Source organism: Eschrichtius robustus, chromosome 2 (assembly GCF_028021215.1).
Source record: "Eschrichtius robustus isolate mEscRob2 chromosome 2, mEscRob2.pri, whole genome shotgun sequence".
Lineage (NCBI taxonomy): Eukaryota > Metazoa > Chordata > Mammalia > Artiodactyla > Eschrichtiidae > Eschrichtius > Eschrichtius robustus.
In genome coordinates this window covers 116,774,831-116,799,334 of record NC_090825.1, presented here as the reverse complement: position 1 = coordinate 116,799,334, position 24,504 = coordinate 116,774,831, and the positions used below count along the sequence as shown (strand labels likewise).

Sequence of the window (24,504 nt, the reverse complement as noted above, 5' to 3'; positions counted from 1 at the left end):
GGCGTAAATGAGATAATGTGTGTTTAAGTACTTGTCCTGTCCTGTTTGGTATCAAATACTATAGTTACTCATACTGGACAGGTCTAAACATACCATAAATGGGATTTTTCATCACAAGTACTTAGTCTTATAACATCTGTTTTATCTATAAAGCAGTCCTTGTACAAGGGCTTTGCTTTGGTTCTTAAGGATTTAGGAGACCAAAACAGCAATCTAAGAAAAACAAGGAAAAAATTAATTTACACACAAGCTAATATAACCTCATTTATTTTTTTGTCTTAATCTATATACTTCTCTTACACAAATGTTTCCAAGTATACTCCAAGTATATTCCATTTTTCCCCCTATTTGCTAAATGTTGCATTTTTTGTGTGTGAATTAGTTTTGTGTTACAAGGCACAGCCTCTTCAAATATCCTCCATTTTAAAAAGGATGAAAGATGGTATAAGGGGAAAAAGCTGTGTTGAGACCAAGTGGAACAAAAGCAAAATTATTATCCAACATGGATGATAAGTATAGATTATTTTAGACAGGATTAAGGAGATAAACTGGACATTAAAAATAAATTGTAGCTGTCTTCATGAGTATGAGTCAATAGAAAGACAGACACAGACCCACATACATACATACACATATACATATACACACACATTACCCCCCCATCATCTTTAGTATTATCTTACTGAAAGAACAGTAGCTTGCTGTAGGTAAAAGCTCAAATATTTTGACTCAAGTAAATACCCAGAAGGGACAAAGGACAGACAAGGAGGAGCCAGGACAACTACACAGACAATGTCTGGCAGAAGAGGTTCAAAATGTAATAAACAGTACAGAAGATGATGGGATACACATAAAACTGCACCTTTCATGGGCAAGTAAAGGTAAATACTGCCTCTTCCCTACTGCATAATTATCTCTTCACACAAAATAACCTTAAGAGATGTATATTTATCAGTCCCAGAGTTCCCCAGAGGCAGATTGTTACGCTGTTTTATGTTTCACTCTATCATTCCTTTTACATACTTACTATCATCTCCAACGGGACCTGCTGAACACTGTGCTGGGGGGTCCCGCGCCAGGTCGTTCAATTCCTTAAGAAGGAGAGAAAAAAGAAATGTATTCAACATAAATATAACTTTTATCCATTAATAAAATTGTCACTGTTACCAACATTCTCTGTCCCACCAGTAAAGCTCTTTTAGGAGCACTCCTTCTAAAGTCAGAGAAGGGTAGATTAATGAAATCTTTGGGATTTCATTATTTGGGATTCTTAAATGCAAATATATGTTTATAAAATAATCATTTTTGCTTTGTTTGGAGTTTAGTAGGTATTAAATATAAGGAAGGTAAACATGTATCGTACTAAAGAACCACAAAAACTGTTTTTAAGTAAAAACTTATTAGTTTTCAAAAAAGATCAACGGCTTTTTTTTTTTAAAAAAGATTTTATTTTTTTGGCTGCGGTGGGTCTTCGTTGCTGTGCGCGGGCTTTCTCTAGTTGCGGCGAGTGGGGGCTACTCTTCGTTGCAGTGCATGGGCTTCTCACTGCGGTGGCTTCTCTTGCTGCGGAGCATGGGCTCTAGGCATGCAGGCTTCAATAGTTGTGGCATGCAGGCTCTGGAGCGCAGGCTCAGTACTTGTGGCGCACAGGCTTAGCTGCTCCACGGCATGTGGGATCTTCCCGGACCAGGGATGGAACCCGTGTCCCCTGCATTGGCAGGCAGAGTCTTACCCACTGCGCCACCAGGGGAAGTCCCCGTAGGCTGGTTTTTGTACCTCAAAACCATTAGGTTATACTTGAGACAAACTCTTTAAAGTCATAAATGTTCCAAATTACACGTAACCATCTGACAAGATGCTGATATTTTTTCAGCTCATATCCACTACCAAGGTTTCAAAGATAGTAGAAAAACTTAAAAAAGGATATATTACAAAGGCTGGCTGAATATAACCCATCATAAAGTTTTGTAATCAGAGATGGAACTACTTGTAGTAATGCTCCACAACCAGATGCCAGCTTCTTAGCTATTTTAACATAAGAACCCACAAACTTGAGATTTGTTACTGGGTGGGGATGCCTGAAAAACCACAAAGCAGGAAATCATACTATATTCCCTTTCCCCTTGACTTGGTATTTGAGATAAAAACAAGCTCTGAGGGAGGACTAGTTTTAATTATATGTTAAAACTAGAACAGTAAAAACAGTAAAATCTATTAAAAGTACAATAAAAACTATCTCAAATCTTATTAATGAGTTACATAAGTAAACTTTTTAACTTGCAACACATAGATATTTCTGTAAGTCCCTTCTTCTGAGTTAACTTATTCAGCCAGCCATTTGGGTACATCAGTTATCCTGTTTTATCCTACCTGTAAGCTCGGAGGACAAAGCATAAACTATAGAAATAAAGTTCTGTTTTGTTTTTTAAAGGGCTGGGGTTGAAATAAAGATTTAACAATATTTACTTTCTTCCGTATCTCAATTTGGTGATTTTGTATTTCTCTACAACAGAGATTCCTTGCCCATCTCAAGGAGGAAAACAAACAAACAAAAAACAACCTACTGTACAGTTCCTATTCCCAAATGTTTGTAATAAAAGTCACTGTAACTAAGAATGCTTGCTTGATTTGAAATAAAAAGTTAATCTACTTCTGACTAACATTTATCTAAGCTGAATATAAGATTCATCAGATGGTGATCACTTTGTAATGTACAGAAATATCAAACCACTATGTTGTGCACCAGAAACTAACATAGTGTTGTGGGTCAACTATACTTCAAAAACAAACAAACAAACTCATAGAAAAAGAGATAAGATTTGTTTATCAGAGGTATGGGGAGGTGGTGAGTTAGTCAAAAGGTACAAATTTCCAGTTAAATAAATAAGTACTAGGTATGTAAATGTACATCATGATAAATATAATTAACACTGCTGTATTTAAAAAAAATGTTTTATTTATCTTATTTATATTTTTGGCTGCGTCGGGTCTTAGTTGCAGCGCTCGGGCTCTTCGTTGTGGTGCATGGGCTTCTCTCTAGTTGTAACATGCAGGTTTTTTTTCTCTCTAGTTGTGGCGCGTGGGTTCCAGAACATGTGGGCTCAGCAGTTGCAGCACACAGGCTTAGTTGTCCCTCGGCATGTGGGATCTTAGTTCCCCAACCAGGGATCGAACCAGCATCCCCTGCATTGGAAGGCAGATTCTTTACCACTGGACCACCAGGGAAGTCCCAACACTGCTGTATGTTATACATGAAAGTTCTTAAGAGAATAAATCCTAAGAGTTCTCATTACAAGGAAAAAAATTTTCTTCTTTACCTTTCATTTTGTATCTGTGAGATGATGGATATTCACTAAACTTACCATGGTGATCATTTCATGATATATGTAAGTCAAATCATTATGCTGAACATCTTAAACTTACATAGTATGTCAATTACATCTCAACAAAACTGAAAGGAAAAAAATTTGAGCCATTAAAAATCCATCAGTCCACTTCATGAGCCAGTATGATATAATTAATTTAAAAAACCTTAACCCAAACTTAAGCTAATAAACAATTAACATACTCATTCAACACTTCCTTGGTTCAAGGCACTCATATGGATGAATCTCAAAGGCATAATGTTAAGTGAAATCAGTCAGACATAAAAAGACTATATTCTGTATGATTCGATTGATATGCATTCTAGAAAAGGTAAATTTATAGTGACAGAAAGCAGACCAATAGTTTCAGGGGCTAGAGAGAGCTGGAGGGGACTGAACTGCAAAGGGACATGAGGAAAATTTGGGGGGTTATGGAAATATTCTATATCATGATTTTCATAGGGACCACAAAACTGTGTATAAAACTCAAACTGTACACTTAAAATTGTCAAATTTTATTGTATATAATATATATCAAAGTTGTTTACTAAAAAAGCATATATCCATTCATCTTTGTATATGCATAAAATATCTCTGAAGAATACATAAGAAATTAGTTCACAGTATTTGCCTTCAGAAGTAAAGCCTGTTTTGGGGGTGAGAATAGGAACTATATGTATTCCTTTATACCTTTTAACAAGTGTATTTATTGCCTATTTGAAAAATAAATTACCAGGGGCTTCCCTGGTGGCGCAGTGGTTAAGAATCCACCTTCCAATGCAGGGGATACGGGTCGAGCCCTGGTCCAGGAAGATCCCACATGCTGCGGAGCAACTAAGCCTGTGCGTCACAGCTACTGAAGACTGTGTGCCTGGAGTCTGTGCTCCTCCACAAGAGAAGGCACTGCAATGAGAAGCCCTCGCACCGCAACAGAGTAGCCCCCACTCGCTGCAACCAGAGAAAGCCCGTGCACAGCAACGGAAGACCCAATGCAGCCAAAAAATTAAAAAATTAAAAAAATCTATAAAAATAAATAAAATAACTTACCAGTTCTGACTATAAATTTGGATTAAAATAAAATAGCTATTAAAAGCTGTGACCATCTCATTTCAAAATAGTGAAAAGCCAGTTAGACTGAATAAACACAGAAGCTACAAAATTTGATGTGCCTGCATTAAGATGAAAACTGAAGGGAGTTCCCTGGTGGCCTAGTGATTAGGATTCCAGACTTTCACTGCCGTGGCCCAAGGAACTGAGATCCTGCAAGCCGAGCGGCGTGGCCAAAAACAAAACAAAGATGAATCCTGAAATTAAATAAAGGCACTGATCTAGACAGATCACTTGGGCAGAAAGAAATACCCTAACACATCACGCTATTTTTTGTTTAACAGCTGGCTTTATCATATGCCTTTATACCTATACATTAATTTCCTTGACTTATTCCAAAAGAAATAGTATTCAGATTTGTCTTGTATATCATATAGCAAATTATACATTACTGGGATTGAGAGTAGGGCTAAGACAAAACCCAAAACCAAGGAATTTTCCTGTTTATTGAAAAACTTTTCTATAGAAAGAACAATAGAGGAATAAAGTATATATAATTAAATTTAGAAAAAAACAGGGAGGGAACTTTGACAGAATCCTAAATTTCTAAAAAGATTTTATAATCTTTCTTTGAAATCTAAAAAAAATTAAAATAAAGGTCTTATTTTGGGAATAAACTGGATATTACTAAATAGTTCTCAATTAAAATTTTTTTCTTTGACAGTGTACACTCCCCTTGTTTATAGGTATACAGCAGAACTGTTATTTTTAAAGATTAAGGGTTATAAACAATTTTGATTCTCTGCAACTTTCCCAAGTGTTTCTTATCTTACTTCAAACAGCCCCAAAACCTTATACCAATTAATTTAATTATTTTCAAGTAAGGTTTAATTCACTACAAACTTTTTTTTTTTGGCTGTGCCCCACGGCATGCGGGATTAGTTCCCTGACCAGAGATCAAATGAACCCATGCCCCCTGCAGTGGAAGTGTGGAGTCTTAACCACTGGACCACTAGGGAAGTCCCCAAACTTTTATATTTTATTTATTATTTTTTTAACTTTTTTTTTAACATCTTTATTGGAGTATAATTGCTTTACAATGGTGTGTTAGTTTCTGCTTTATAACAAAGTGAATCAGTTATACATACACATATGTCCCCATATCTCTTCCCTCTTGCATCTCCCTCCTTCCCACCCTCCCTTTCCCACCCCTCTAGGTGGTCACAAAGCACCGAGCTGATCTCCCTGTGCTATGCGGCTGCTTCCCACTAGCTATCTATTTTACGTTTGGTAGTGTATGTATGTCCATGCCACTGTCTCATTTTGTCCCAGCTTACCCTTCCCCCTCCCCGTATCCTCAAGTCCATTCTCTAGCCAAACTTTTAAATACATTTCCTACTACTACCTTTTTTGGCTCAGGAATATGAAATCCAATGAAGAGATACACAGGAATGATTATAATGCCTTATATGACTCCTTAAGAATACCTACTTTCCAAAGGATTACCCCTTCTTTAAAAGGGACCACTATTAAAGAAAACAGAACGCTAAAGCCTCTGAGCCTCAGATATTTCTGTATCATAGCACTATAGCAAAAAGAAAGGAAACTTCCTGGGACTTCCCTGGTGCTCCAGTGGTTAAGACTCCACGCTTCCACTGCAGGGAATGCAGGGTGCGGGTTGGGGGGGAAGAAGAAAGAAAGAAAGGAAACTTCCTAGCTCTGTGGGGAGGGGGTCCTGCAAGGGATATGTAGAGTTTCCTTTCACTGTATCCTTAAGTACTCAAATAGGTCATTAGTTGGTAAAAATTAATGCTATTATTAGCTATTTTTAAAAAACCTCTTTCCTCAGTCTTAACAATTATGAAGCAAAATACAGATTGCATGGAATACAGATTTGTTTCACCATTTTGGTCTTTACCCTATGGCATATGGTGAGAGAAACAAGATGGGAAAATGAGAGGTTATAGTTACTTTCACAGAAAATTGGCTTCAAAGTCAATTTTTAATAGTTCTAAATTTTGCTGTACAAATCAAGGATCTTTGGTGGTGATAATCAGGATATGAGAAGATTTAAGCAGAAATTATGACTCAACACCAGAAGAGATCATCTAGACCAATCCCCAATTTTATTTTTTAAAAAAGATACAAAGTATCCAACCCAAGGAAAACATGTAATTAGTAATTAGAGTAAGGACATGGTGTTCTACTGTACATGTTCTACCATATCATGCCTTTTTAGTCTGAATCTAAAAATACTAGAAATGTACAAGTTAGAATGTCTGAGAAACTATGTTGCCCAGGAAATCAAGCTGAACCTCCTTTAAGATGAATGAACTGCAAAGAAAGAACAGCTAGATAAGCAGTAGTTCTCAAAAATGAGGTCCTGGCACAGCAGCACCATTATCACAAGAAAACTTATTAGAAATGCAAATTCTCAGGCTCCAACCAGAACTACTGAATCAGAAACTCTGCAGTGTAGCCTAACAATGTGCATTTTAACAAGTCCCCCAGGAAATTATGATATACACTAAATCTTGACTGCCTTTATGTTTGACAAATTAAGCATCAGAGACAGAAGACAACGCTAGAAAACTCACTACCAGCAAAACTGAAAGTGAAGGGAAGGTGAAGGACAACAAAATAGCACAAAATGAAGAAATCAAGAAAGGGGTGAGACACATGCCACAACTACTGAAGCCTGCGCGCCTAGAGCCCGTGCTCCACAACAAGAGAAGCCACAACAATGAGAAGCCCGCGCACCGCAACGAAGAGTAGCCCCTGCTCACTGCAACTAGAGAAAGCCGGCGCACAGCAACGAAGACCCAACACAGCCAAAAATTCAAAAATTAATTAATTAAAAAAAAAGGGGGGGGGGTGAGACTTAGAAAGATAAGGTGTGTTCCACGTTTTCAAGACACACTGAAGGGAAGCAGTCTGTCATTACGATAGTACTGCATTCTCCCTGCCGCACTCCTATCTTACCAGGGTTGCAACAGAAATGTTAACTTATGTGTCCAGCATAATACTTGAAGCTAGTATTTAAAAATTAACTGCTCGAGTATTTAAAATTACAAAATTTTAAAACTTAGGAAATATTAGTAGTAACTCAGTTATCCTAGATGAGTTTGAAAGAAAATCATTATAATTAATTTCTGAAAATATCAAATTATAGAATCTGGCACTCTAATATTTTCTATTTCCCTCTTAATAATGTTGCCTTCTATTTTAAAGACAGACAAATTGATGGAAACATGTATTAATACCAATCTTTCCCTGAACTCAGTATAAGCAGAAGTGGTAACCTTATTTGAGATTAAAGTCTGTACTCTTTTTAAAAAATTCAAGTCAACTAAAAGTATAGAAAATACCCAGCACAAACCTATGACCCAGCTTTGCCCAATCTAAACACTGTTGTATCAACTCTGGATCTTTAAGAAGTCCCCTTTGTTTTCCTCTCCAAAGTAATGATTACCCTGAATTTAGTGTTTACCATTCTCTTGCATACTTCTATACTTTTCTATGTGTCCATAAACAACGTAGCTTTGTTATCATGTTTTTAAACTTTTATTTAAAACGTGTTACATGGCATGTATTCTTCTATACTTTGCTTTTCCCTCAACATAGTAAGATATTTTTCCATGAGGATCTAGTTTATAGTTTATTCCTTTTTACTCCTGTTCATTTTGCTAGTGGGTGTCTAAACCATAATGTTTCCTTTCTTTAGGTGATGGACATTTGTTTCCTATTTTTCACTATTACAATGTTTTGGTAAATATTTGTACACACATTCTTGTATACACATGAGTTTTTCAAGCTAAACACTTCTTTGACTTAAATAACAAGTACCCCTCCCCCTTTTTAACCATGCACCGATGCCTTTTATTATGTATGGGTTTTAAAAAATTATTTCCTCAATCCATACACACAGGCAAACCTGATCATTGCCTAGAGAAGGGAAAATTATCCCTAGAACATGCTTAACCAGGAGGCCAATTCATCTCCCAACATCCAAGAACATAGAAATGAACGTGATAGACACTATCTTCCATCTAAACCTTCATTCACCACCATTTGACAACCTTTCTATAAATATTGGAAACTAACCATTTCATGTGTAATTATGTTAATGAAAATAAGTTTCCATAAGGATTATAATGGTTATTCTACAACCTGTTTATGTTCTTGCTGATATTAGCAGGGGCAACAGGCAGAATTCAGTTTTTCCAAGTCTTAATATCCTTTGATGGGACTTCCCTGGTAGTCCAGTGGCTAAGACTCCATGCTCCCAATGCAGGGTGGGGGGGCGGCCTGGGTTCTATTCCCGGTCAGGGAAATAGATCCCATGTGCCGCATTAAGAGTTCACACTCCACAACTAAAGATCCCACATGCTGCAATTAAGATCCGGTGCAGCCAAATAAATAAATAAATATTAAACAAAACAAAACAACAACAAAAAGAAATCTTGTATTTATGTTTAGAATATATATATATATATATATATATATATATATATATATATATATATATATATATATATATCCTTTGACGTTTTCTCATTATTCTGCTCTTAGGTAACTTTAAGCAAGTCATTCAACTTCTCCAGATCAGAACTTTCACATCTATAAAACAAGGAAGTTAAACTAAAATAGCATGGTTTGGTTATAGATTTAGGGGTCAAATAAGTTTGGGAAATGTTATAATCCACATACTTATAAGAATATTCAAGGTTCTAAAGAAGTCCTGCATAAAGAAAACACTATTGTTTGGACACAGAAGCAGGCTTTGCTTCCTTCCTTGGCCCATTCTTCCAATGCCCCGTTCCCTGCCCAAGATTTTATTCTCACAAAATGCCTAACGCCCGTGGGAAAGTCCGACATAAGTCTGAAGGAATCAAGAACACTTTTTATCCCAAAGAAATATTATTGTTGTAGAATAAAAGAATTTTAAGCATGACATAGAGAAATCTACACAACATGGCTAATACTGTCCTAAAGTTATCTACACCTTGTCTCTCACATCTGGACTATAAATTAGTTCAGTGTGGTTTTTTTTGTGTGTGGTAAAATACACAAACATAAAATTTACCATCTTACCCATTTTAAAGCATATAGTTCAGTAGTTTTAAATACATTCATAATATTCTGTTCAAAATGTTTTTTTTAATAGTAATCTTTTATTTATTTATTTATTTATTTATATTTATTTATTTATTTTTGGCAGTGTTGGGTCTTCGTTTCTGTGCGAGGGCTTTCTCTAGTTGCAGCAAGTGGGGGCCACTCTTCATCGCGGTGCGCGGGCCTCTTCACCATCGCGGCCTCTCTTGTTGCAGAGCACAGGCTCCAGACGTGCAGGCTCAGTAGTTATGGCTCACAGGCCTAGTTGCTCCACGGCATGTGGGATCTTTCCCAGACCAGGGCTCGAACCCGTGTCCCCTGCATTAGCAGGCAGGTTCTCAACCACTGCGCCACCAGGGAAGCCCTGTTCAAAATGTTTTAAGAGAATGCTTATAGCAAGAGAAAGCTCATTATGAGTAGCTTTTCAGATATGATTAATACAACATAAATGCCCTTTCTAAGGCGATTACATGATTCTATTAATTTCTGGAGAAGGGTTTTTTCTGTTGTTTTTTTAAGTTACTTTTGCCAAGTTCCAGGAAATCCTTACAAGTGCTATTTGTGTGACAATGTCGACAGCTTGATAGCTTCGTAGTGATCAAATAGATAGCTGATGTGTCTCTGGCTTAAAACATTTTTTCTAGATAAAAAGGGGGAAAAGCACTTTTCTCACAAAGAACATATCTTTTAAAAGGGAAATGATATGCTACATAAAGATATTAGCAATATTTGTCATTTATATAATCCTATCTGTTGCACTACAAAATGTTCAAATACTGAAAGCTTATACTACTCATATCACAACCTAGAAAGGAAAGCTAAGCAAGGTAACCTTATTGTACTTATACATATAAAGTCAATATGATCTAAAATTCTATGTAACAAAGGAGATCCTGATTACCCTAAGGTAAAACAAGGAATTAAAAGAATTACAAAATTTTAAAGAAAATTCTTTCTTTAGACTCATTATTGACTTTAATTACGCAACCAGGGCTACACTTGAATAAAGGGAAAGGGGCAGGGGTAGGGGAGGAAAGGAGGCTGGAGTCAGGAAGTCAGAGTATAATGAGGTCTATCACTATTCTGCAAGTGGGAAAACTCAACTATAGGAAAGAAGCTGTGAGTTCAGACTTATATGGTATTTCTTTCTTTCTTTTTTTTGGCCGGGCCGGCTTGCGGGATCTTAGTTCCCCGACCAGGGGATGAACCCCAGCCCGGCAGTGAAAGCACTGCATCCTAACCACTGTACCGCCAGCGAATTCCCTGATATTTCTATAAAATAAATTACATCTGAGTTATAAGGGATTCATATTTGTTTTGGCACATTTAAAGTTTCACAAAGCAGAAACCAATATGAAATTCTGACAATGGATATAATCAACCTAATTATGAACCTGAAGTTAAAAATTGTCAAGGAAGAAGTGAAGATGGCAGTGTGGAAAGATGTGGAGTTAGCGTCTCCCCACAACTAGGGCATCTACTGGCCGCTGGTGGGGGACTCTGACCCCCAAGGAGATGGGAGGAACCCCGAAGTGAACGGGTAGGACTAGGGGGACCCAGCGGGGAGGAGAAGTGGAGGTCAGACAAGATCAGCGCCCCTGAGGCCAGGGAGATCAGGAGAGGCAGGTGGGAGGGACTCTCTGGGAAGAGCAGGAGAGGAGCAGAGGGCGATCACCTGGCCCACTCGGGCAGGGAAGCCTACTGAGCTCCCAAGCTGCTTCCTTCCCTATCTAAAGCCCCACCTAGGCCACGTGGGTCCTGGGGGCATAGGAAGGAGGCCGGGGAGATCAGGAGTGGCAGGCGGGAGGGGCCATCCAGGAGGAGCGGGAGAGGAACGGAGGGCAACTGCCCCACCCACTCGGGCCAGGGGAGCCTGCTGAGCTCCCAGGCCGATCCCCTGCCCTCCAGGCCACATGGGTCCTTGAGGGCATAGGAGGGAGGCTGGGGAGATCAGTGGAGGCAGGTGGGAGGGGCCCTCCCAGAACCCAGACTGGAGGAGCAGAAGAGGAGAGGAAGGCGTTTGCCCTGCCCTCTCGAGCCCAGGAAGCCTGCTAGCTCCCAGGTGAGGTCCCCTGCCCTCTGAGACTGGGCTGGGGGGCAGGCCTGGGCCCCTTCTGTTCCTTGAGCCTAAGCCCCATCCCCCACAGCCCCCAGCACCTTTTCCAGCCCTGTGGGTCCTGAGCATTGGCCCCGCCCACCACACAAACCTTGCCCTTGCTTAAGCCCCACTCTCCACAGCTAAGGCCCCCCCCCCCGCCTTTTTTTCCTTTCCTTCCTCCTCTTTCTTACTATTGTGGTACTGATGTACCTTCCGGTTGTTGATTCATCTATATTTTTATTTTCACATTCTTTCTAACATATCTGTTAGTTTCCTAGTCTAATTTTATTTTTTACTTTGTTATTTTTCTATCTCTTTCTCTTTTTTAAATTTATTTTTGGCTGCATTGGGTCTTTGTTGCTGCATGCAGGCTTTCTCTAGCTGCGGGAGCGGGGGCTGCTCTTCATTGTGGTGCGCGGGCTTCTCACTGTCGTGGCTTCTCTTGTTGCAGAGCATGGGCTCTAGGCCCGCGGGTTTCACTATTTGTGGCTCATGGGCTCTAGAGCGCAGGCTCAGTAGCTGTGGTGCACGGGCTTTGTGGCTCCGCGGCATGTGGGATCTTCCCAGACCAGGGCTCAAACCCATGTCCCCTGCTTTGGCAAGTGGATTCTTAACCACTGCACCACTAGGGAAGTGTCTCTCTCTCCCTCTCTTTTTTTGCCACCCCACCTGCCTTGTGGGATCTTGATTCGCGACCCTGGGTTCGGGGGAAAGCTCCTGCAGTGGGAGCTCCGAGTCCGAACCACTGGACTAACAGAGAACCTCAGACCCCAGGGAATATTCACTGGAGTGAGGTCTCACAGAGTTCCTCATCTCAGCACCAAGACCCAGCCCTACCCAATAGCCTACAAACTCCAGTGCTGGAAGCCTCAGGTCAAACAACCAGTAAAACAGGAACACAATCCCACTCATTTAAAAAAAAAAAAATGAGACGGCAAAAAAAATATGTCACAGATGAAAGAGCAAGGCAAAAACCTTCAAGACCAAATAAATGAAAAGGAAATAGGAAATCTACCTGAAAAAGAATTCAGAGTAATGATAGTAAAGATGATCCAGAATCTCGGAAATAGAATGGAAGCACAGATTGACAAAATACAAGAAATGTTTAACAAAGATCTAGAAGAACTAAAGAACAAACAAACAGAGATGAACAACACAATAACAAATGAAAAACACACTAGAAGGAATCAATAACAGAATAACCGAGGCAGAAAAACGAATAAGTGAGCTGGAAGACAAAATGGTGGAAATAACTTCCAAGGAGCAAAATAAAAAAAAAAGAATGAGAAGAATTGAAGACAATCTCAGAGACCTCTGGGACAACACTAAACTCACCAACATTCCAATTATAGGGGTCCCAGAAGAAGAAGAGAAAAAGAAAGGGTCTGAGAAGATATTTGAAGAGATTATAGTGGAAAACTTCCCTACCATGGGAAAGGAAATAGTCACCCAAGTCCAGGAAGCACTGAGAGTCCCATACAGGAAAACCACACCAAGACACATATTAATCAAACTAACAAAAATTAAATTCAAAGAAAAAATATTAAAAGCAGCAAGGGAAAAACAAAAAAATAACATACAAAGGAATCCCCATAAGGTTATCGGCTGATTTTTCAGTGGAAACTCTGCAGGCCAGAAGGGAGTGGCAGGATATACTTAAAGTGATGAAACAGAAAAATCTACAACCAAGATTACTCTACCCAACAAGGATCTCATGCAGATTTGATGGAGAAGTCAAAAGCTTTTCAGACAAACAAAAGCTAAGAGAATTCAGCATCACCAAACCAGCTTTACAACAAATGCTAAAGAAACTTCTCTAAGCGGGAAACAAAAGAGAAGAAAAAGACCCACAAAAACAAACCCAAAACAATTAGAAAATGGTAATAGTAACATACATATCAATAATCACCTTGAATGTAAATGGATTAAATGCCCCAACCAAAAGACACAGACTGGCTGAAAGGATACAAAAACAACACGCATATATATGCTGTCTACAGAGACCCACTTCAGACCTAGGGACACATACAGACTGAAAGTGAAGGGATGGAAAAAGATATTCCACGCAAATGGAAATCAAAAGAAAGCTGGAGTAGCAATACTCGTATCAAATAAAATAGACTTTAAAATAAAGACTGCTACAAGGGATAGGGAGGGACACTACATAATGATCAAAGGATCAATGCAAGAAGAAGATATAACAATTATAAATGTTTATGCACCCAACATAGGAGCACCGCAATACATAAGGCAAACGCTAACAACCATGAAAGGAAAAATCGACAGTAACACAATAATAGTAGGGGACTGTAACACTCCACTTACACCAATGGACAGATCATCCAAACAGAAAATAAATAAGGAAACACAAGCTTTAAATGACACAATAGACCAGATAGATCTAATAGATATTTATAGAACATTCCACCCAAAAGTGGAAGAATACACTTTCTTCTCAAGTGCACATGCAACATTCTCCAAGATAGATCACATTTTGGGTCACAAATCAAGCCTCAGAAACTTTAAGAAAATTGAAATCATATCAAGCATCTTTTCTGACCACAACGCTATGAGACTGGAAATCAATTACAGGAAAAAAACTGTAAAAAACACAAATACATGGAGGTTAAACAGTGTGCTACAAAATAACCAAGAGATTACTGAAGAAATCAAAGAAGAAATAAAAAAATACATAGAAACAAATGACAACAAAAACATGATGACCCAAAACCTATGGGACACAGCAAAAGCAGTTTAAGAGGGAAGTTTATAGCAATTCAATCTCACCTCAAGAAACAAGAAAAATCTCAGGCTTCCCTGGTGGCGCAGTGGTTGAGAATCTGCCTGCCAATGCAGGGGACACGGGTTCGAGCCCTGGTCTGGGAAGATCCCACATGCCGCAGAGCAACTAGGCCCGTGAGCCACAACTACTGAGCCTGCGCGTCTGGAGCCTGTGCTCCGCAACAAGAGAGGCCGCGATAGTGAGAGGCCCATGCACCGCGATGAAGAGTGGCCCCGCTTGCCACAACTAGAGAAAGCCCTCACAGAGAAACGAAGACCCAACACAGCCAAAAATAAATAAATAAAATTAAAATAAAATAAAAAAAGAAACAAGAAAAATCTCAAATAAACAATCTAACCCTACACTTAAAACAACCAGAGAAAGAAGAACAAAGAAAACCCAAAGTCAGTAGAAGGAAAGAAATCAACATCAGAGAAGAAATAAATGAAATAGAAACAAAGAAAACAATAGCAAAGATCAATAAAACTAATAGCAAAGATCAATAAAACTAAAAGCTGGTTCTTTGAGAAGATAAACAAAATTGATAAACCCTTACCCAGACTCATCAAGAAAAAAAGGGAGAGGATACAAATCAATAAAATTAGAAATGAAAAAGGAGAAATCACAACTGACACTACAGAAATACAAAGGATTATAAGAGACTACTACAAACAACTATATGCCAATAAAATGGACAACCACAAAGAAATGGACAAATTCTTGGAAAGGTACAATTTTCCAAGACTGAACCAGGAAGAATTAGAAAATATAAACAGACCTATCACAAGTAATGAAATTAAAACCGTAATTAAAAATCTTAAAACAAACCAAAGTCCAGGACCAGATGGCTTCCCAGGCAAATTCTATCAAACATTTAGAGAAGAGCTTAACACCTATTCTTCTCAAACTCTTCCAAAAAACTGCAGAGGGAGAAACACTCCCAAATTCATTCTACGAAGCCACCATCACACTGATACCAAAACCAGACAAAGATACCACAAAAAAAGAAAATTATAGACCAATATCACTGATGAATATAGATGCAAAAATCCTCGACAAAATACTAGCAAACAGAATCCAACAACACATTAAAAGGATCATACACCACGATCAAGTGGGATTTATCCCAGGGATGCAAGGATTCTTCAGTATATGCAAATCAATCAATGTGATACACCATATTAACAAATTGAAGAATAAAAATCATATGATCATCTCAATAGATGCAGAAAAAGCTTTTGACAAAATTCAAAACCCATTTATGATAAAAACTCTCCAGAAAATGGGCATAGCAGGAACCTACCTTAACATAATAAAGGCCATATATGACAAACCCACAGTGAGCATCATACTCAATGGTGAAAAACTAAAAGCATTTCCACTAGGATCAGGAACAAGACAAGGATGTCCACTCTCACCACTCTTATTCAACACAGTTTTGGAAGTCCTAGCCACGGCAATCAGAGAAGAAAAAGAAATAAAAGGGATACAAATTGGAAAAGAAGAAGTAAAACTGTCACTATTTGCCACTGACATGATACTATACATAGAAAATCCTAAAGATGCCACCAGAAAACTACTAGAACTAATCAATGAATTTGGTAAGGTTGCAGGATACAAAATTAATGCACAGAAATCTCTGGCATTCCTATACACCAACAACGAAAAATCAGAAAGAGAAATTAAGGAAACACTCCCATTTACCACTGCAACAAAAAGAATAAAATACCTAGGAATAAACCTGCCTCAAAAGACTTGTACTCAGAAAACTATAAAACACTGATGAAAAAAATGAAAGATGACATAAACAGATGGAGAAATATACCATGTTCTTGGAATGGAAGAATCAATATTGTGCAAATGACTATACTACCTAAAGCAACCTACGGATTCAGTGCAATCCCTAGCAAACTACCAATGGCATTCTTCACAGAATTAGAACAAAATCTTACAATTTGTATAGAAACACAAAAGACCCCGAACAGCCAAAGCAATACTGAGAAAGAAAAACAGAGTTGGAGGAATCAGGCTCCCCAACTTCAAACTATACCACAAAGCTACAGTAATCAGCTACAGTGTGGTACTGGCACAAAAACAGAAATATAGATCAATGGTACAGGATAGAATGCCCAGAGATAAACCCATGCACATATGGGCACCTAATTTACGACAAAGGAGGCAAGAACATACAATGGAGAAAGACAGCCTCTTCAATAAGTGGTGTTGGGAAAACTAGACAGCTACATGTAAAAGAATGAAATTAGGACACTACCTAACACCATATACAAAAATAAACTCCAAATGGATTAAACGCTTAAATGTAAGACCAGACACTATAAAACCTTTAGAGGAAAACATAGGAAAAACACTCTGACATAAACCACAGCAAGGTCTTTTTTGACCCATCTCCTAGAGTAACAAATAAAAACAAAAATAAATGGAACTTAATTAAACTTAAAAGCTTTTGCACAACAAAGGAAACCATAAATAAGACAAAAAGACAACCCTCAGAATGGGAGAAAATATTTGCAAATGAAAGAGACAAAGGATTAATCTCCAAAATATACAAACAGCTCATGGAACTCAATATCAAAAAAACAAACAACCCAGTTAAAAAATGGGCAGAAGACCTAAATAGACATTTCACTATGGAAGACATACAGATGGCCAAGAGGCACATGAAAAGATGCTCAACATCACTAATTATTAGAGAAATGCAAATCAAAACTACAATGAGGTATCACCTCATGCTGGTCAGAATGGCCATTATCAAAAAAGCTAGAAACAATAAATGCTGGAAAGGGTGTGGTGAAATGGGAACCCTCCTACACTGTTGGTGGGAATGTAAATTGATACAACCACTATGGAAAACAGTATGGAGGTTCCTTAAAAAACTAAAAATAGAACTACCATATGACCCAGCAATCCCACTGCTGGGTATACACCCTGAGAAAACCATAATTCAAAAAGAGTCATGTACCACAATGTTCACTGCAGCTCTATTTACAATAGCCAGGACATGGAAGCAACCTAGGTGTCCATCGACAGATGAATGGATAAAGAAGATGTGGCACATATATACAATGGAGTATTACTCAGCCATAAAAAGAAACGAAACTGAGTTATTTGTAGTGAGGTGGATGGACCTAGAGTCTGTAATACAGAGTGAAGTAAGTCAGAAAGAGAAAAACAAATACTGCATGCTAATGCATATATATATGGAATCTTAAAAAAAAAAAAAAAAAAGGTACTGATGAACCTAGTTGCATGGCAGGAATAAAGACGCAGACATAGAGAATGGACTTGATGACATGGGGTGGGAGGGCAAAGCTGGGGCGAAGTGAGAGTAGCATCAACATATATACACTACCGAATATAAAATGTTGGCTGGTGGGAAGCAGCAGCATGGCACAGGGAGATCATTTCGGGGCTTTGCGATGACCTAGAGGGGTAGGATAGGGAGGATGGGAGGGAGGCTCAAGAGGGAGGGGATATGGGGACATGTGTATCCATATGGCTGATTCGCTTTGTTGTGCAACAGAAAATAACACAGTATTGTGAAGCAATTATACTCCAATAAAGATCTATTAAAAAAAATGTCTTAAAAAGGCTAGACCCCAGTTCACTGCTATCTATCTTCACAATAGCACAGTTATGGTTTTAAAACACATCAACAGGGGCTTCCCTGGTGGCGCAGTGGTTGAGGGGTCCACCTGCCGATGCGGGGGACACGGGTTCGGGCCCTGGTCTGGGGGGATCCCACATGCCGCACAGCGGCTGGGCCCGTGGGCCACAACTACTGAGCCTGCCCGTCTGGAGCTTGTGCTTCACAGCGGGAGGGGCCGTGGCGGTGGGAGGCCCGCACGCTGCGATGAGGCGTGGCCCTCGCTTGCAGCAACGAAGACCCAACACAGCAATCAATCAATCAAAATTTAAAAGGCTTTAAAAAAAAGAAAGGTGTTTACGTACAAAATGGAGAGAATAGTATCTTAGTCCTTAGATAAATGGCAAAACTGTATATTAAAAATAAAATAAAATAAACCACATCAACACTAAACACTTCCAATTAAAAAGATTACTGCTAACACACCATTGTAAAGCAATTATACTCCAATAAAGATGTAAAAAAAAAAAAAAAAAAGATTACTGTTCACACAGTTTTAGGATGGAAAAAAAAATCTTTTTTATTCCCCAGGGACTTCCTTCTTTCTCCAAGCAGCTTATTGTTTATTAAGTATACTATACAAATCTAGTATCATATATGGTATGGTATAGTAATATCTTGCAATCAATATTTTATCCACAACTACCAAACTTCTGTGTACCCTTGCATCTTACCCCTTGAATGCTTAATTCTAAATCCCTTCAGTTAGAGACAAGGTATATCATATTCTTTACTGCATTTCCTAGATTGGAACACAAGAGACACTCTAATGTCTAAATGGGTGGATGAATGAATGCCTAGCATGCGTAGCACAGTACATATCAAGCAGAATTGGTGCTCAAACACTTGCAAATGAGATGATAAACAAAAGCACATAAACAACTTGCAAGGGGAAGTCCAGTCCAATTCAGCCTAATCACCTATAGTGTCAGGAAAGAGAAAGTCTATAGTGACAAACAGTATATTAAGATTTAATTACTGAACATGAATGGAATAGGTGTTTTTGAGTGAGACTGGATAACACCAGATAACAAGGAGTTCGTTTTTTTGAGCACTTCAGCAGCAACCACTTAGGTGGAAACGTTCTGTTATAATTAAAGACAATATTCTTTGTTCATTATTGAAGATCAAGAACCTTTCCTACACCTCATTTTACCTATATGAACTACCATTTACTCATTTCAAAACTTTTTTTCTTAATCAATTAGCTTTTAATTTTAATTTTTAAAAGTTAAATTTTTAATTTAACTAGTCCAAGACTCTAGGAACAGTTTGCCCAGAATACTCTGCACGCCCCACCCCAACTCCATGCACCTTTAGTCTTCACATAAATGTTGTGCTTAGAGACAGGTCTCCTAGAAGCCCTTCTCCCCTATTTCCATTCCATTTCCTGTTAAATACTACGATGGAAAAGTGCAAGTTGCCTTAGCAACTCAGGATGGTTTATATTATATGTGTGATTATTAATGTCTCTCGACCCAATGACAAATAGGGACCTGACCTCCAGCACAGTCCCTGGTCCAGGGGGAGTCCCAGTAAACATCTGTCGAAGAACAGACTGTTACAATTACACACAGTAATTTTAAGTACGTAGAGAAAGATAATACCATCTTTCATTAATTGTAAGATTTTTTTTTTTAATATACTTGAAATCAAACTGCATACTACAATCAATGGTATGTCAGCTTAACTGGCAATACCTTTTCTTTCTTAGTAGTATGTCTTTCAACCAATAGCGTCTTAGATTCAATGAAGTAAGGCACTTGGAAAAGGCAGTAATATACTGATATTGCAGCCACGGGATCATATACCTAACAAGGAACAAGTTTAAAATTTTAGCAGTCAGGCCAAAGTAGAAGATAGTTGAGTAAATGACAGAGTTAAGATAGGAAAATCACAATTCTTCCAGAAGACTACTTCTGTAGACAGTAAGGGGACAAAAATATTAGCATGGTACACATGGTACCAAAAGCAAAACAGGCAAATAGCTGTTTCTTGCTTCTGGAACTGATGATCACTGGTAGCTAAGTTGTCAGGACAGGTTAGACTCCATGCAGGGTCTCTGTCAGGATCTGAAATTACCTCTCCTTTTAGTTACTGAACCAGTGGTCAGTGCTCTTCAATACTGTTTCCAAAACAAGTGTGGCACATAGCCAGGTAGATGGGAAGAGTCTATGTGCTAATAGATAGATGGTGGAGCGTCTATCCCAAAAGATTCCAGCACTCACTAAGCTCCAAAGAAAATACTGGAATGCTAAGAAAAGAGCTCCCTTCCTGGCATTTGAATAACCAGGATCTACACCAGCCAATTCCACCTCAGTTAACAACTACATACCAAACTAGAAACCTAAAGAACTCTTCTACAGGCCTAATCACCATGTACCATAGTCCCAAGCTTGAGAAAATGGGGATATAAACAAACGGTGATATCATTATCTTGGTGTGCTTCTGGGCTACTTAAAGTGGCAGGACAATGAAGACCTTAAAAAGAGGTAAAAAAGACATCCCTTTTCTCATTATACCCTGTAAACTATGTGCTCCCCCCCTCCCAAATAACTCACATGCACTATTTTTAGTGAGTAGCAAATGGTTAAGTTCTAATACTCTGATGTTTTGAAATATATAAAAACTATTCACCTAGAACTGTAAATCCTTGAAATTTAAAAATAACACTTCTCACAGACTTTACTCTTCACTCTTCTAAAGCACAGTCAGTTTCTGTTTCACAAGTTCTCCAACACTAACCTAAGGAGCTCAAGATGATGAATCTACCCACAGTTAAATCAGTCTTCCTATACACTGACAATCTCTATAAGACAGGTGACCAATCGTCAAGCAAGCTGTTAAATTTTATTATGCTAAAAGACTTGCTACATACTTGCAAAACTGTCTCATGTGATGAATCAAAGCATAGAAAACACAATTCAAGTTTAAAAAAAAAACCACACACACAGAACCAATTCTTAAGCCTGGGATTACATCTTAGAACAACTATTCAAACACCAACAGATTTTTGCATCTCCCTGGAACAGTCCAACCTCCAAAACAAGACACTAAACAGTATTAACAAAAGTGTGAATAGGTACATCTGAAGAAATGTCTTTTCAAAGTTACATTTTAGGTAAGCCTAGAGATAGGAGCTCTCTGTCCACACTAAAATCACTTGAGATGCCATTTAATCAAGTATCTTCTACACAGTAATAGAAACATTTACTACTGTCTTGGGGGAATATATTACAGCACCATGACAATAAGACAAATGAACAGTTTCTGTTTTGCTATGATGAAGTTCACAGCCTAAAAGGATTTCCATTTTGTCTGCAGCAAAGGTTGGGGAAGGGCCAAACAGAAATTTCAAGTCTGTAGTCAGGCTAGAGAAAGGTTTGGTACTGTTACCTGTTTCAAAAACATTTTATATTCCTGATATTAAGAACAAAGCATAGTTCTCGTAAGCAGTTTTTGATATGGCAGATCTGATCAATGAACCTACAGGGAATGTTTAACCCATATAATCATTACAGTGGTGCTACTTGAGGATTCTGAGAGCACTTTTGAGATTAACAAAGAAGAGATGGCAGGCAGAAGCTGTTCTTTGGTATGGCAATAGGAAAAGTATGAAAACATTATGAATCAAGTAAAAAAAAAAAATCCCCAGCCTAGTCAGCCTCATGTGTGTTAGTTATCAAGATCATGAGTTATGTGTCTCGGGAAGAACAAGGCTGGTAATATAAAATTATTCCTTCCCATGACTCAATTTTATCCAACACTTTCCAGAATAGACAGGCAACCAAGAAGGCAGCCACCTCCAAGGTCTTTAGACTTTTTTTTTTTTTAAGTTTTCTTTTTTTTTTAAATTAATTAATTAATTTATTTATTTTTGGCTGTGTTGGGTCTTCATTTCTGTGCGAGGGCTTTCTCTAGTTGTGGCAAGCGGGGGCCACTCTTCATCGCGGTGTGCGGGCCTCTCACTATCATGTCCTCTCTTGTTGCGGAGCACAGGCTCCAGACGCGCAGGCTCAGTAGTTGTGGCTCATGGGCCTAGTTGCTCCGCGGCATGTGGGATCCTCCCAGACCAGAGCTCGAACCCGTGTCCCCTGCATTAGCAGGCAGACTCTCAACCACTGTGCCACCAGGGAAGCCCCTCTTTATACTTTTAAATCTTATATTATAGGAAAAACTTAAAGAATACCAAGTAAAAACTCAAAAGAGCCTAGTGATTACATTTTAATGCTATGAGAAAGAAATAGTTTAAGCCCAGGACATATATGGATTTTTAGAACACTTACATCCTATCTTTTTAATTCCTTTTCCTTAGTCTCCAGCACTAAGCTAAACAAAGCAGCTTGTGGGTGGGGGGGAGATGGTGGAAATGGGGAGATGTTGGCCAAAGAGTATGAACTTCCAGTTATTTGACAAAGAAGTTCTGGGGATCTAATGTACAACATGGTAATTATAGTTAATAATACTGTATTATATACTTGGGCTTCCCTGGTGGCGCAGTGGTTAAGAATCCGCCTGCCAATGCAGGGGACACGGGTTCAAGCCCTGGTCCGGGAAGATCCCACATGCCGCGGAGCAACTAAGCCCGTGTGCCACAACTCCTGAGACTGCGCTCTAGAGCCCACGAGCCACAACTACTGAGCCCGCGTGCCACAACTACTGAAGCTCGTGTGCCTAGAGCCCGTGCTCCACAACGAGAGAAGCCACCGCAATGAGAAGCCCGTGCACCGCAACGAAGAGTAGCCCCCTCTCGCCACAACTAGAAAAAGCCCGCGCGCAGCAACAGAGACCCAATACAGCCAAAAATATATAAATAAAATAAATAAATTTATAAAATAATAATAATAATAATAATAATAATAATAATACTGTATTATATACTTAAAACTTGCTAAGAGAGATCTTAAAATGTTGCCACCACAAAAAAAGAAATAATAATTATGGGACATAGGGACTTCCCTGGTGGTCCAGTGGTAAAGAATCCGCCTTACAATGCAGGGGATGCGGGTTCGATCCCTGGTTAAGGAACTAAGATCCCACATGCCGCGGGGCAACTAAGCCGGCTTGCCACAACTACTGAGCTCATGTGCCTCAACTAGCGAGCCTGCGTGCTGCAAATTAGAGCCCACACGCTCTGGACCCTGTGTGCCACAACTAGAGAGAGAAAAAAAACCCACACGCCATAACTAGAGAGAAGCCCACACGCCACAATGAAAGATCCTGTGTGCCTCAATGAAGATCTCACATGCCACAACTAAGACCTGATGCAGCCAAAAAATAAATAAAAAATAAAATAAAATAAAATAATTATGGGACATGATGGAGGTGTTACCTGACACTATGGTGGTAATCATTTTGCAATATATAAGTGTCAAATCCACACTGTGTAACAAACTTACACAATGTTATGTGTCAATTATATCTCAATAAACTTGGGGGAAAAAAAGAAAAAAATAAACAAAGCAGCTTATGAAGTTTATTTTGACAGGAAAAGGCAAGGATCCAAGTAAATGGTTATACTTTTCCTCAAAACAATCACATTTTTAGATTTCACATCCAACAAGCCTTTCCCTTACCCTCTACTCTTCCCTTCTTCCCTCCTCCTGTTGACTGGCCAAACAAATCTTCATAAAAAATTTCTTTGAATTAACATTTGGAAAAAATGTTAACTTAATATTACCCAACCATTTGGAACTGTTTTTAATGAATCCAAAGAAGCAAAATTCTACTACAGAATTAAATTTTTAACAGGTGACCTTATCCAAGAAGTATGTTAGTACTAAGACAAAACTTACTACAACTTCCCCTGCAGTAAGTAATCTCCAAAGATGGATGCCAACAATTTCTCCCCTCCCTGTAAGAACATACCACTCCTCTTATCAAGAAGTAGTCTACTTCCCTTCCCCTTGAATCCCAGCTGGCCTGGATCTTGCTTGACCAAAAAAAATTAAATAAACATGACACCATGTCAGTTACAAGTCTAGTGTTTAAGAGGCTTGACAGCTTTTCTTCCTGCTCTTTCATAGCTCTAAGCCACCACATAGGAGGTCCAGGCTATCTTGCTGGAAAGGCCATTTGGGGGGCAGTGGAGCACATTCCAGCCAATAGTCAGCAACAAGGCCCCAGACACGTGAGAGAGGTCTTCTTGGATCTTCTAACGCTGATGCCAGCTGAACACAGCCACAGGGATAACCCTGGCTGATAACACATGAAACAAAACCGCCAAGTCAATCCAGAATCCTGAGAAATAATAAATCACTGTTGTTTTAAGTTTTGGAGTAATTTGTTATACAGCAAAGCTGACTGATAAATACCCCTATGTAGTCTCTAAAGATAATAGGCTCAATAATAGATCCTTCCAACAATTATCACCATACCAGTTTCTCAGCAAAACAATACCAAATTTCTAATTTTGCTAAATACTAAAACAAAC

The 24,504-nt window shown here is 38.7% G+C and overlaps 1 protein-coding gene across 1 annotated transcript in view; it reads right to left on the bottom strand.

Annotated features, from left to right (window-relative positions):
- UBE2D2 (ubiquitin conjugating enzyme E2 D2) overlaps positions 1-24,504 on the bottom strand; it is a 59,205-nt gene that overhangs the window by 16,895 nt on the left and 17,806 nt on the right. The window contains exon 3 of the mRNA XM_068535989.1: positions 1,028-1,091. Within this exon, the coding sequence (XP_068392090.1) occupies positions 1,028-1,091 (64 nt within the window). The remainder of the gene's footprint in view (positions 1-1,027; positions 1,092-24,504) is intronic.